This window comes from Phacochoerus africanus, chromosome 2 (assembly GCF_016906955.1).
Source record: "Phacochoerus africanus isolate WHEZ1 chromosome 2, ROS_Pafr_v1, whole genome shotgun sequence".
NCBI classification, from domain to species: domain Eukaryota; kingdom Metazoa; phylum Chordata; class Mammalia; order Artiodactyla; family Suidae; genus Phacochoerus; species Phacochoerus africanus.
In genome coordinates this window covers 1,667,949-1,681,831 of record NC_062545.1, presented here as the reverse complement: position 1 = coordinate 1,681,831, position 13,883 = coordinate 1,667,949, and the positions used below count along the sequence as shown (strand labels likewise).

Below are 13,883 nucleotides of genomic sequence, written 5' to 3'. Positions count from 1 at the left end.
AGTTGGATGAGAAGAGTGTTACATCTTAATTTTCAGTAAGTAAATTTTTATTAATCTCTAACTGAAATTTAGTATCTGCTTCATTTGTGACTTTATATTCATATCTACTTCAGAATTAGAGCTGTCAAACTTTAAATGCATAAAATCAGATCTAGATCTTATTTTAACATGTTGGTAAAGATCCCTTAGGGCGTTCTCGTGGTGGCTCTGCGAACCCAATCTGACTAGTATCCCTGAGGACACAGGTTCCATCCCCTGGCCTTGCGCAGTGGGTGAAGGATCCGGTGGTGTTGCCCTTAGCTGTGGTGTAGGTCGCAGACGTGGCTTGGATCTGGTGATGTGGCTGTGGCAGCCACGGCTCTGATTCAGCCCCTAGCCTGGGAATCTCCGTATGCCGTGGGTGCGGCTCTGAAAAGACCAAAACAAACAAGCAAACAAACCCCTTCTATTAATTCCCCTATCAGATTTTAAAAGTATTCTAATAACCGTATTTTGCTAATGTGATTGTTCACCTTGTAATCCTTTGCCTTTTACTTACGGATTTAAATTCTTATTCTGAAAACAGTTGGAGCGACTTCACCAGACCAGCAAAAGCTGGGTATAACCCCTGGGCTAGACAGGTGGCTTTTAGGGTTGTTTTCGTTTACCTTCGTGTATTTATACTGTACGTTCGTACAATCGTAGTAGTTAACGATTAGAGGAGTTGCCTTGTGGCACAGTGGGTTAAGGATTGTCACTGCAACGACTTGGGTCTCAGTTGTGGCATGGGTTCCATCCTTCGCCCAGAAACTTCCGTATGCCACAGGCGGGGCCAAAAAAAAAGATAACAATAGAAGTAAAACATAATCTTTAGTCTCAAATGTGATTATCGCTTTTGTCATGTGGGTTTAATTTATTCTTAAGCATTTTTCACATCCCCAGCATATGTATATGTGGTAGCTATTCAGAGAGATTGAAAAACGTGAAGAGAACCGAGGGGGAAGCTTGACCTGTCCATCTCCTCGTAAGGCGCCTGAGCGTTGGGCGGCCTGAGTCCGCGGCGTCTCAGGGCAAGCGGACTTCCTCTGCCTTGGAGGGGGCGGGCTGGCTGCGGGGCCCAGGGGGTGGTGACGCGGATCAAGCCAGCAGTTGTTACTGAGGCTCTAGCAACACAGGCTGGCTCACTGCTTTTCTCAGAGGCTGCTTTCTGGCAGAGAATTGTTTTCTTTATAACGTCTGGGCAGTCGGATGCTGGGTGGATGTTCGTTAGAGTCGTCGAAGGGAGACCTGCGTGTGTCCCCTCCGTGGGCGCCTGTGGCAGCTCAGCGCTTTAGTCCAAAAGGCGCGCCCGTCCCCGAAAGGAGCCGGGCCCCCGCTGTCGGCGCACGCCCTTGCTCTTCCTCGGCGGGGCGGCTGGCGGGGCGGCGGCCGGGGATGCGGCAGCCTCACGTCCGACAGGTGTGCCTTGTGATATGTTAGCCATTGTGGCTTTGGTTTCAGACCAAAAATTCAGTGGAATCGGTGTGTTATAAAGACCAAACGCACACGCGCAGGTGTGGAGCAGACTCTTCCTCGACGAGAGTGTTTGCGCTCGAATTATTCTGTGGGCTCGTTTATAAAAGTTTTAGGTAATGAAATGCCTGTAATTGAAGAAAGTGGTTTAAAATAGTTAATAGAAGTTGAAAAAATGTTACAAGTGAGACTCCAAAAGCCCACCTTCAAGTATCGCTTCCATTCTCTACCTCAGCTGTTCACATCCAGCGGTGCTCCTGTTTCTAACGCCAGTCCGTGGTTTTAGGCACTGCTGACGTGTCTGTTTGGAAGGCCCAGCTGCAGTTTTTCTTAGTGTTTTGCACGCTTTTGGAGGCATCAGCATTGGGAATGAATTGTCTCTGTGACTGAGTGTCTCCTCCTCCTGCCTATTTGAAAGTAGCCTTGTTTTGCTACAGGCTTGGAAAGGGGTTTCAAGTAAATACTGAGCGCGGTGAGAGGAGTGGTGACTGGAGCGTGGTTGACCTGGTTTCTTCAGGCTTCAGAGCAAATGGTTCGGGTTCGTTCGAGCAGAGGGAGGTTTGGCGTTGCCCTGGTGGCTCTCGGCCGGTTGGGATGAGAAGACCGGTTGATGGTCAGTTTCACCAACCGAGGAGATACTGATCAAATAGCTACAAGAAAATCTCCGTCGTTAGCCTGTGCGCCCCGCCGGGGCTCCTTGGTGTGTAGTTTCACGGTGGGGCTTCCCTCTTTCTGTGCGTCGTGTTCCTTCTGAGGAACGTTAAAATAGTTTCCTTTAGAGTCGTGACGCGACGCGACCCCAGGCAGTGTTCCTTTTCCGTTGCAATCCTCGTTGGTGACCGTGTTTCTCGGGGAGAGGTTTATGCGAAGGTGCACATAGGCTTTCGGGAGAGAAGGACGGTGTTTCCTGTCCGGAAAGGCAGCCCGAAAGGAGAGCAGCCAGTGACGCTCGCGCGTCTCCTCCTTCCCTCGGCGGTAAAGGCAGAGGGCCCCGAGCCCTGGCTGATTGAAGTGGCTCCGCGTGGTCCCTGCCCCTGCTGCCAAGGCCTTTCCTCCCGAAAAAACGCGCCCCAGCACCTCGGCCCTTCCCTTAGATCTGGGGGCCCTGCCGCCGTGTTTTACTGTAGATGTTTTCTCTTGAAAATGTGTCGCCAGCACGAAGGAGGGCATCTTTTTAAGAACACAGTTGTCTTTAGAAAATCCCCCCCCCCCCCCCCCCCGCTGGCTGCCGGTCGTCAGAACACCAGCTCTGTCGCCGAGCCCTCGGGGCAGTGTGTGGCAAATGCAGAAATGCAGAGTTCTCTTCTCCAGAGTTCCTGGCAGGTGAGCCTGGACAACCACCGCTGGGGGCATCAGATAGAGTCCTTGGAAGTTCTGACTCCCGGTGGTTTGTGTGTGTGTGCTGGAGACCAGGGAGGACCCAGAGGCCTGCGTGAAAGGCCCTCGTCTCCGCCGGCCGCAGCCAGGGTGGAGGCCGGGCCCTGGCTGCCGTGCTCCCGCCTCTTAGGCTGGGGAGACTTGTGCTCACGTGGCTGTTAACTGACCCTCACAGGTGCAGCTCTCCTGTTGAGGTGCCGGCTCTCGTGTCCTGCTCCGCGACCCCAGGTGTCCTCCTGCGTGGGGCAGTGCCAGGCGCGTACATCCTGCCTGCCTGATGCCCATGGGCTCCTGCCTGTGGTGAGGAAAACCCTTTGGGTGGTGAGCGACTGTTGAAGAGAAGGCGCCGAGCACGGGCTTCAGGCTGGGGCAGGTGCCGGCTACCTGTGCTGTGCGATTGCCACGAAGTGCCTAACCTCTCTGGACCTGCCTTTCATCTTCCCCTGGGCAGTGGGGAGGGGACTAGGACCTGCCTCTCCGTTTGGGGAATTCAGGGCTGATCCCTCAGCACCTGCACGTGGTAGCCCTTAATACGTGCATGTTCCTTAGGGCCGCTGCTGTGTGTTCGTCTGGTCGCTGCATGCCTAGTGTCTAGGTTCAGGGACTTTATTTTCTCAGTCTTCCTGGGTTGAGTACAATTCTGTGGATTTATTCATACTGGCCCAAATTAGCTGAATATTCTAATAATGCATTAGAATGCTGATGTACTAAGGGACTCTTCTGGTGACAGCTGTCCTCAGGTGTCCCTGTGGATGTCGAGGTCACCTGGCAAACCAAATCTGTAGGTATCGAATACTTAGTGCAAATGAGATCAAATCGAAGAGAGTTTTTATAGGCTACTTTATTTAGGTTTGGCAGAACTTGGAGAATTGTCTCCAAAAACATCGGTGGAGGAGTTCCTGTTGTGGCTCAGTGAGTTAAGAACCAGGCATAGTGTCGTGAGGACGCAGGTTCAGTCCCTGGCCTCGCTCAGTGGGTTAAGGATCCGGCGTCGCTCTGAGCTGTGGCGTCGGTCGCACAGGCAGCTGGGATCCAGGATTGCCGTGGCTGTGGTGCAGGCTGGCTGCTGCAGCTCCAATGTGACCATAGCTGGGGAACTTCCATGTGCCCTGGGTGCGGCTCTAAAAAGACAAAAAACAAGAAGACCGCACATGTTAGCACGTCTCTGAGACAGGCCTGCTGAGGCCTGCTCGGAACGCTCGATCTGACCCGAGGTTTCTTTTTTTCCCCACTGACCTCGACGTGTTCTGCAGGGTCCGAAGCTGAAACAGCTCGGTGCGGAGATGCACTGCTTGTGGTTCCCTCTTACTGCGCAGGGTAGCGGCGTGCGCCTGAGGGGTGCCCGGGAGGCTGGGCAGGACTCAAGGACAGTACCCTCCTTTGCGGACCTGCCTTTATTGGTTCCCTTGGGCTCTGTCTTCTCGCTGAGCAGGGTCCCCTCCCAGCCACAGAGGCTCCCCTGTTTCTTCATGGCCTGCTGGTGCGGAACTGCTTGTTGATGATTCTCAGAGCAGCCGCTGCTCTTGTGTCTTTGGGGGCCTGTAGGTGTGTCTGGTCACAAGTGATGTGGAAACTACGCTTCCTGAGCGAGGTGATGGGGTCCTGCGGAGGTTACTGTGCAGAGGATAAGGTGAGCCTCTGGCAGAGGCGATCGGGGTGGGTGAAGGTGCTCTCGGGGTGGCCGTGGGGGAAGGGGCAGAACCCTGGGGTGCTCAGTGCTGAGGTTAAGGGACGAAGCTGCAGGCCGATGTTGGTCCTCGCAGGTGCTGTCTTCCCGCCTGGCAGGGGTGGCGGGTTGGGAGCGCACCCTGAGTGACTTCAGGGCGGGGCCAGGAGGAAGTGCCCAGTGGGCTGCAGCTTTCGTGCTCAGGAGCAGCTCACCCGCATGGTCACCCCATGGCTTTTTAGGGGGGCCGGTCTAACAGGGAGCCGGAGCTACGTGCACAGACTAGGAAGAGCCAAGGGACATCGCTGTCACAGTGCAGCGCCGTAGGCTTTGCCAGACCTCACCTGTGGCCACGGCTACGGCCACCCAGAGTCTGCGGACCGGCGGTGTCCTTCTGCCGCACGTGCTCACTTTGCCCGCATTGTCCCCTGGGCAGTGGGCAGAGCCTGGGCGAGCTCGGTGAAGCCTTCAGGGCCAGAAAGTGCCTTAGGGTCTCATTTTCCCGTTTAACTTCTAGACAGTTACACAGTTCACCCCACTCTAATCCCCACTTTCCTTCCTTTCTTCAAATGATTCCTTGTTCCTGATTTTCAGCAAAGGCTGGGCTAGTGGATCGAAGTGGATGCAAGTTGAACGGAGGGTCTGAGGGCCGCAGGAGGGGAGGGCCTTGACCTCAGAATGAGTGGCCAGGAAGAGAGCCAGGAGTGACTAGCTGGCTTGGTTGACAAGACTAGGGTGGGTTCTGGGTGTGTTTTGAAGATGGAGCCGCTGTGGAAAGAGAGAAGGCAGCGGGAGGAGGGCTCTGGCCGAGGCTTCTGTGTTGGAACCCTGGGGCCGGACGTGCCCCCGGAACGGTGTGGGAGCTATGCTTGGTTCTGTGGTCCAGGAAAGGACAGGGGCCGCAGGGGCCGGACCCCCCCCCCCCCCCCATCCTCTCTGCTGCAGTGGTCCCAGCCTACAGTCTGGGACTCCTGAGACTTCCTAGAGTCACTGCATAAGCTGTTGTCATCGATTATGCAGGAAAATAGCCCCTGGGCTTCGTCTTTGGGTACCGTGCCACTGGATTCTTCTCTAGACGTAAGCTTTTAAGAAAAACCTACATTGTGTCTGTTGCTTTGGGCAAATGTACCTATTGAAAATTAGTTACAATTATATTCTGCAAACATTAAGAGTTTCCATTTCTTCGCATGCATAGTAGGCCTGGGGCTAGCATTTCCCCTCTGCTTTTAGTACAGTCTCTTCATGTGGGCTTTAGAATCTCAGGACGCGACCGGGCCTCAGGGCCAGCTGGGCAGGGACTTTGACGGTCAGTGGGTCTGGGTTTTAATTCTGGATTTGCTATGTAACTGTGAGCAAGATCCTCAAACTTTGTGAATTTTAGTGACCAGATCTTGGGAGTAGGGTTTAATGGTAGCATCTACGTAACTGGGTCGTCGTAAGGACCTGTAAAAGGATGCCCGTCTGGCCGTGCTGGCCTGGGCCGCTCCACAGCCATCCCTCGTGGAAGTAACATGTCCCGAGTCACATAATTAAACTGGAAGACATCTTTTTAGGACGTTGTTTTCCCCTAAAACATCTCGTGTTTTCTGGGGAGCTCCCGTTGTGGCGCAGTGGTTAAGGAATCCGACTAGGAACCATGAGGTTGCAGGTTCGGTCCCTGGCCTTGCTCAGTGGGTTAAAGATCCCGCGTTGCTGTGGCTGTGGCATTGGCAGGCAGTTGTAGCTCCGATTTGACCCCTAGCCTGGAACCTCCATGTGCCGTGGGAGCAGCCCTAGAAGAAGGCAGAAAGACAAACGAACAAACAAACAAAAATCTCATGTTTTCTTTTTAGGATTTGGAATTCCATGGAGTGATGAGATTTTATTTTCAAGATAAAGCTGCTGGAAACTTTGCAACAAAATGCATTCGGGTCTCTAGTACTGCCACCACTCAGGATGTGATCGAGACGCTGGCCGAGAAGTTCCGGCCGGATATGCGGATGCTCTCGTCCCCCAAGTACTCGCTCTACGAGGTGCACGTCAGCGGAGGTCAGTGTGCAGACGGGGCTTGTGGGCGTGGGATGCGGGAGCTCCGTCACCGTCCCTTGTCCAGGGGCCCTGCTTTCCTACCGACCTCTTTCTTTTTGGGGGGCGTGCTGGGGGAGCAATCAGCAGGTGGCGAAACTTTTATGTGTCTTTGAAATGTTCTTCTAAGTTCTTAGCACATACGTCTGTTGGAAGTCAGAACAAATACATTTTACATATGCTTATTTCTCCAAAGACTAGTAGCATGGTATTTCATAATCAGAAATATCCAGCAGACTTGGCTGTCTTACACATTGGTGACACAGCATGCTACTTAATTTTGGAAAAATATGGGTAACTCCTATGTGTAGATTCTAGTACAGTGAGTTGTAACCCAGTATTTTATGGGTATGGATCACTGATCCTGCTGTGATGTTTTGTAATGTGGAACAATAATGTGATTCTTGGGGAATAATTAGGGAAACTCTCTTCTGTAATTAGTAATTTCTCCTTGTTTTTAAGATTTGAAATATCCTGTGTATCAAATGGCAATTTAATTTGGGCTGATTAGAAATGTAGAAATTTAGGGAGTTCCCGTCCTGGCTCAGGGGTTAACGAATCCAAGTAGGAACCATGAGGTTACGAGTTCAATCCCTGGCCTCGCTTAGTGGATTCAGGATCCAGCATTGCCATGAGCTGTGGTGTAGGTCACAGACGCAGCTCGAATCTGGCATTGCTGTGCCTGTGGTGTAGGCCGGCAGCTACAGCTCCGATTAGACCCCTAGCCTGGGAGCCTCCATATGCCGTGGGTGCGGCCCTAGAAAGAAAAAAGACAAAAGCAGAAATTTATAAAGTTGTTTATGAGTGCCTTGGAAATACTGAGTCACCTGTAGAAAACAAAAACAAATTCCAGTGAAAGCAGTAAAGGAAGGATTATTTATAGCAGAAACCCAATCTGAACACTTGTTTAAGTTCCAGTGGCAAAACCTGTCTGAAAATATTTCATTTTTCTGAACTTCAAAAATGCAACTTTCTTGGCGTTCCTGTTGTGGCTCAGCAGGCTAAGAACCGGACATAGTGTCTGTGAGGATGTGGGTTTGATCCCTGGCCTCACTCAGTGGGTTAAGGATCCAGTGTTGCTGTGGCTGTGATGTAGGCCAGCTGCTGCAGCTCCAGTTCGACCCCCAGCCTGGAAACTTCCATATGCCGCAGGTGTAGCCATTTACAAAAAGAAAGAAAGAATTAAAAAAAAAAAATACAACTTTCTTCGTACATTTGAAACGGGTTAACTTTTCGTAGTGTGTGAGTTGGGTTGTCACCAAGCGCTTTCCCCCCAGTAGTGCGTAAGGCAGGCCGTCTTTGTCCATCACTCTTTGGAGGGCGAGGCTTACCACCGGTAGAACTGTTCCCAAATCAAGCTTGGCAGGAGCACATCGTCTCCATTTTGGATGTTTTTCTCTCCCTTACCTCAGAGTCTTTGCAAATAGCTTGCAGAGAGGAAGAAAGTTCCTGTCACGTGTGGCCCATCCTCTCTGCCCTGTGCGGTCACTGGCGCACCACCCAGTCCGGTCCTGAGACGCTGTCTCGGGTCGACACGTGCGTCTGGTTTTTTACATCTTCTGCTCTAGACTCGTGCCCAGTTAAAAAGGAAACCACGTTGCTTGTAGGGGGTGAAACACGTGGCAGGCGTGTGGAGAGGGAAGCGTCTCCCCGCCTGTGGTGACCGCTAGGCCCGCCCGGCCTCGCCCTCGGCCCCTCGCGCTCTGAGCAGGGCCCTGCAGGTGCCTCCGGAGCAGCGCTGGGTGCAGGTTCTCAGCCTGTCGGGTCCTGGAGCCCTTAGTGTGGCAGCAGATCGTAGCGGCTTCCCTCCAGGCCGTAGGGAATATACGCAACAGCTGCTTCTACCCTGGTTGGACGCAGTCGAGTTCAGTGTTTATGCCCTAACGGCCCGGAGGATGCTTAACAACAGTCTGCAGCAAGTGACAGGGAAACGGAAACGTTCATTCCATTCTTAGCCGCAGTTACTCACTCCCCGATGGGGGGCTGCCCCTGAGGCCCTGCCCAGCTCACCTCCTGTCCACGGCTGGCAGGCGCCGTGCAAGGCCCAGTTTGACACTAGTGTGACACCAGCCAGAGGGCTGGTGCCCAGTCCAGCACGGCCAGCAGTACCAGTGGCCGGTGCCCCATGCACCCCCTGAACAGGTAGGTAGCATGTAAGCTGGGCACCTCGGCTGGTGTGCCAACCAGAGCGCTAGCCCAGCACCATGCCAATGCCACTCTTAGCCTTTTTCTGCATTGAGATTCCACGTGTGAAGCCAGTTGGAAAACTAAAAGAATTCTGCTGTTTTAAAAAAAGGTATGTGAGCCAGCAAGGCGGAAGTTAGCTCACAGTCTAAAGGTGCAGAAGCACCCTGAGCCTATTTGCACGCATCAGGTAGGCCTGCGGGCTTTAGATCTCACCCTGGTTGTGTTTTACTTTTATGATTTACACTTAATTGTTCTTAGTGTTGATTCTCTAAAAAACATACCATGAGGGATTTTGATGTGCTACTTTTTTTTTTTTTTTTTGGTCTTTTTAGGGCCGTGCCCGCGGTGCATGGAGCTTCCTAGGCTAGGGGTCTAATCAGAGCTACAGCTGCCAGCCTCCGCCTCCGCCTCCGCCTCCGCCTCTGCCACCGCCACGGGGGACCCAGGCCATGTCTGCCACCTGCGCCAGAGCTCACAGCACCGCCAGTCCTTAACCCACTGAGTGGGGCCTGGGATGGGACCCGCAGCCTCGTGGCTCCTAGTCGGCTGCATTTCCGCTGCGCCACGGCGGGAACTCCTGTACTGCAGTGTTTATAACCTGAACAACTTGGTAATTTTGGTTTGCAGCAGGAATTCCAAACTTCTTGATCCAGTTTCTAACTGATCGTTCTTTTCTCATCTTTCCAGTTGATAAACTAGTCGTTTGGGTTTGTTCTTCCTGTATTCTGATGACTAACGTTGCCCTCGACCTGCAGTGTTGCCTAAGGGCCTCCAGGCAGCCGCCTCCACCACAGAGAGCCTCCCGGCCTCCCTGCCTCCCCGCCTCCCCGCCTCCCCGGCCCCCCTTGAGCCGTGTGTGCCCCTTCCCCAGGGTCGTCGGGGCTGGCCGGCTGGGCCAGGGGCTTGGGGGCTTCCTCCTTAGCCTTAAGGAGGAAGGCAGTCGATGCCCTTGCCTCGAGGAGGGGGGACCGTGGCTCGAGGATGCCGCATTAAGGAGAAAGGGCCTGACGTCCGGGGAGCAGGAGCCGGCGCTGGGCTCAGTTCCAGGACTGACGGTGGCTCCTGCTGCCCTTTCTCGATGCCGTGAGGATGGGGAAGAGAAGAGTCTGACGAATCGTCGGGCCTTCCGTGTGGAGCTAACATGATCTCCCTATTTTCCGGTTGCGTGTCAGAGAACTGACCTGCAGGAGCGGACGTAGAGCAAAGCCCTGCGTGTACGGCCTTCACTTTTTTTCCTGGGTAGATTTTTTTTTTTTTGGTGGTCTTTTTTTGGCCATTTCTTGGGCCGCTCCCGCGGCGTATGGAGGTTCCCAGGCTAGAGGTCGAATCGGAGCTGTAGCCGCCGGCCTCCACTGTAGGCATAGCAACTCGGGATCCGAGCCGTGTCTGCGACCTGCACCATGGCTCATGGCAACACCGGATCCGTAACCCACTGAGCAAGGCCAGGGATCGAACCCGCAACCTCGTGGTTCCTAGTCAGATTCGTTAACCGCTGAGCCACAACGGGAACTCCCTTCCTGGGTAGATTCTAAACGCTGTCAGGAAGTGGTCCTTGCTCGGGGTCTGGTCGTTTCATACAGCAGCCCCAAAACACTGAAGTAACTGCTGACCTCTCCCTTGGCAGTTTGAATTAGATTTCCGTCTGTCGGTGAGGGATCGGGGTCATGGGTTGGGTTTTGTCTCTCGAATTAAACGCGCATCAGAATGCTGTACTGGCTGCTGCCCTTAGGTAACCATGGCTTCATTGGTTTTTTCTTTTCATGTTCTAAAGAAGAAAGAAGATTGGATATAGACGAGAAGCCCCTAGTTGTGCAGCTGAATTGGAATAAAGATGACCGCGAGGGCAGGTTTGTCCTTAAGAACGAGAACGACGCCGCTCCTCCCAAGGTGGGGCCCTCGGGGTCTCAGGCTGATGCCCGCTGCGCCCCAGAGTTCCTTCTCAGCTGGCTTCTTCCGCCGCTGCCCTCTCTCCCCTCCCTGAAGGCCGCTGCAGAGGAGCCCGCGGCGCCCCGCCGCCGCCCCTTCCCTCTCAGAGCAGAGCTCTCTCTGTGGCTTTTGTTCCGAGGGGACGTCAACTTTAAGAACTGTTCAGATGCACCTTAATAAGGCCTCTTTAAACCTGCTTCCCGGTAGATCCGTCAGGGTAGAAGTTAGCAAGCGCGTGTTTCTTTGGATGACGTGGTGACGTGGCTCTAAAGCCGTCTCGGGAGGCGGGCGTCTGTGTTCCCGCGCCAGTGTTCTTGTCTGCGGGATGCTGCGTGCCTTTAAGATCCTGGCAGCCGTGAAGGCCGCCGGCGGCCTCTTACGTGGATACTCAGAATTGGCAAATGATGGCGAGTGCAGAGGTGAAGAATAGCTAGAGGAAAATATTCTATTTAATTTTTTCCCTGAACAGATTGGGGGAAGTGCCATTATTGGCTTTTGGCAGCAGTCTCCATGTCGTCTGTGTGGGTCAGTGTCCCGAGCTGAGGGGTCTTGGAAGACGAACTGTGTCCTTGTCACTTTGCTCCCGAGGCCTGCTGCCCTTGTAGTGAACGTGTGTGACGTAACAGCGGGGCCTCCCTTCCTGTTTCCCCGCTGCCACTTCAGCGGGCGCGCCTTCCATGGGCCCGCAGAGCCTCGGTGGCGGCGCCAGAGCTCTCTCCGTGGGTCAGGCTCGCTGGCTGACGCGGGGTGGCCGCGGAGGATACGGAGGTGCTGACTTAGGACGCAGGAGGCCGTGTCCTTTCCCACTGAGCTAGCTTCTCCTTTTCCTCGATGCCTCGCCCGTCAGCTGTGGAGTCACCTGAGAGGCCCCTGGTCTCCGTGCTGCCTGCTAGCAGGCCGTGCTGTGCATTAAGTACAAGCAAACAAATAAGCGAGATCTGGCAAAGAAACTGGAGCTCTTTTTGCCAAATTCCGTACTCATAGCCTTGCTTCACGAAAGCCAGTTTATTAGGGCTGCTCGTGATGTTTCTTTTGAAGGTAAGGAAAACATCTGTAAAGTAGGTACTGATGATTCAAACAGTTATTTCCGTATTTCCACGAGGTTCAGATTCGTGGTTCCCGCTCCAGTTTTCTTACTGGGTCTGAGTTTTGTTTGTTTGCCTTCTTGCTGATGGCTTTTGAATTGAAGGGAAAGTTGCCCATGCTGAAATGAGACCTTGACCGTGTGAGGTTTGGGAAGTACACCCGCCTACCCGTGAGACCAGGCAGGACCAAGAACCCCGACCCTTCCCTGGCGCGGTGGCCTTGGTTTTGGCGGAGGCTGAGTGAGGTTGGTGACGGCTCTCTGTGGTCTGTGTGGTAGCAGCAGAGTGATAACGTTCCTTTCATCAGAAGGCTCAAAGTAACGGACCTGAAAAGCAGGAAAAAGAAGGCGTTATCCAGAACTTCAAGAGAACTCTCTCCAAGAAAGAAAAGAAGGAGAAAAAGAAGAGAGAAAAAGAGGCGATGAGACAAGCATCTGATAAAGATGATAGACCCTTCCACGGGGAGGACACGTAAGTTCCTTTTGGAAATACTCCTCTTTCTTTCTGTTTTAAGCCAAATGCTTTTTTTCTTTGCTTATCAGGGCCGCACCAGCTTCCCAGGCTGGGGGTCCAATCAGAGCTGTAGCCGCCAGTCTATACCACAGCCATAGCAATGCCAGATCAGAGCCGTGTCTGCAGCCTACACCACAGCTCATGGCAACGCCAGATCCTTAATCCACTGAGCGAGGCCAGGGATCAAACCCCAAACCTCATGGTTCCTAGTTGACTTGTTTCCGCTGAGTCGGGACAGGAACGCCGAGGCCAAATGATTTTAATGCGGCAGACCTCATGGAATAACCAGGGCAGGCCGGAGAAGGCTCCGTGTGAGCTCACCAGGTCGCCGGCCCCCCGTGCCGGGCCCCTCGGGGGTGGAGTGAGAGATCTGCCCACCGCCTCCCTCGCTCGCTGCGCCCACAAAGGCGGAGAGAGGCGGTGCTGCTGCTGCTGGAGGCGGCTGAGGCCTGGGTTCTCCGCCTCCTCGCTGGGCCTCCCCCTCGTGTCCGTGTTTCGGTCCTCAGGGCAGCGCTGGTTTCCCGTACACTCCAATGCCCTTGACCCCCAATCGGAGGTCGGCACGACCAGTGAGGATGGCAGCCCTTCCCAGTCCCGGCTCGCCCACACCCGCCAGCTGCCTTTGCCACATCTGTCACAGGTGTCGTAGGTGTCCTCCCCTGTCCGAAGGCGTTTGCATCCTGACCTTGGAGCGGAGGGGTTAAGGGTGCCGTGGGAGAAGCTGGCCTCTCCTCCTTTCTCGGCTCCAGGCTCAGTCCGCCTTGCCGGCTGGGCTGGCGGGGAGTCGGCCCACGGGCCCCTCCCAGGCCTCGGACCTGCCCTGGCCTTGACCGAGGAGCGTCCGCTGTGTGGCTTTGCTCTTGCCAAGGTAGAGCCGTCCATTTAGAAAGTCAGGTTTGTCAGGCAGGTCACGAGCCCACGGGGAGCCGTCGTGTGTGTGTGTGCGCGCGCGCGTGTGCGCACGTGTGCTGCACAGATGTGCACCCTTCCTGTGTTTGTGCAGGGGCTTTAACAAGTGTGAAGCCACACCTTTTCACGTGGCATTTTTCCACTCAAATTGCATAGATTTCACATATATATGCTTTCACCAAAATAGCCATATGAAATAATTTAAACAACTGCGTTATTAAATGGTTTTTCCATTATTTATGTAACCCGCTCTTTATGTACTTGTGGGTAGTTTACAGGGGTTTATTTTCCGTGTTATGAATATACTCCAGTGAAAATTTCATGTCACAATGTTGAGCACTCGTCTAAGTATTTTCTTAGGAAATTTTCTGGAAGGGTGGGTTAGGGACAGATCGGGGTGCTGTGGTGGCCAGACCCCCTAGGAAGCCCTGCCGCAGGCTCCCACTCCCATTGTGGACGGCGGGGCGATGCAGAGCAGAGCGCTGTCGCCCTGGCGTCTCTGCAGTAGGTCCAACTTGGTTCCTCATTTACAGGGTAGCAGTCCTTCTGCGTGTTTATTGAGCTTTTCTGTTCTTCTGTCGTGGTGGCTTCTTCAAGTGGTTTTTCCATTTTTTCGTTGATTCTGAGTGTTCGTGTGTGTCGTGGATGTTGGCCGTTTGTGGTGA

General features: G+C 53.8%; 1 protein-coding gene across 8 annotated transcripts in view; it reads left to right on the top strand.

The window, feature by feature from the left end:
- The window catches only part of AFDN (afadin, adherens junction formation factor), a 129,024-nt gene that overhangs the window by 27,922 nt on the left and 87,219 nt on the right, over positions 1 to 13,883 (top strand). For 5 of the 8 annotated variants that reach the window (XM_047769736.1, XM_047769733.1, XM_047769730.1 and 2 more), the window contains exons 2-4: positions 6,367 to 6,562; positions 10,557 to 10,672; positions 12,104 to 12,267. In XM_047769736.1, the coding sequence (XP_047625692.1) occupies positions 6,367 to 6,562; positions 10,557 to 10,672; positions 12,104 to 12,267 (476 nt within the window). The remainder of the gene's footprint in view (positions 1 to 6,366; positions 6,563 to 10,556; positions 10,673 to 12,103; positions 12,268 to 13,883) is intronic. The other 3 variants (XM_047769737.1, XM_047769732.1, XM_047769734.1) reach the window with 1 other exon arrangement.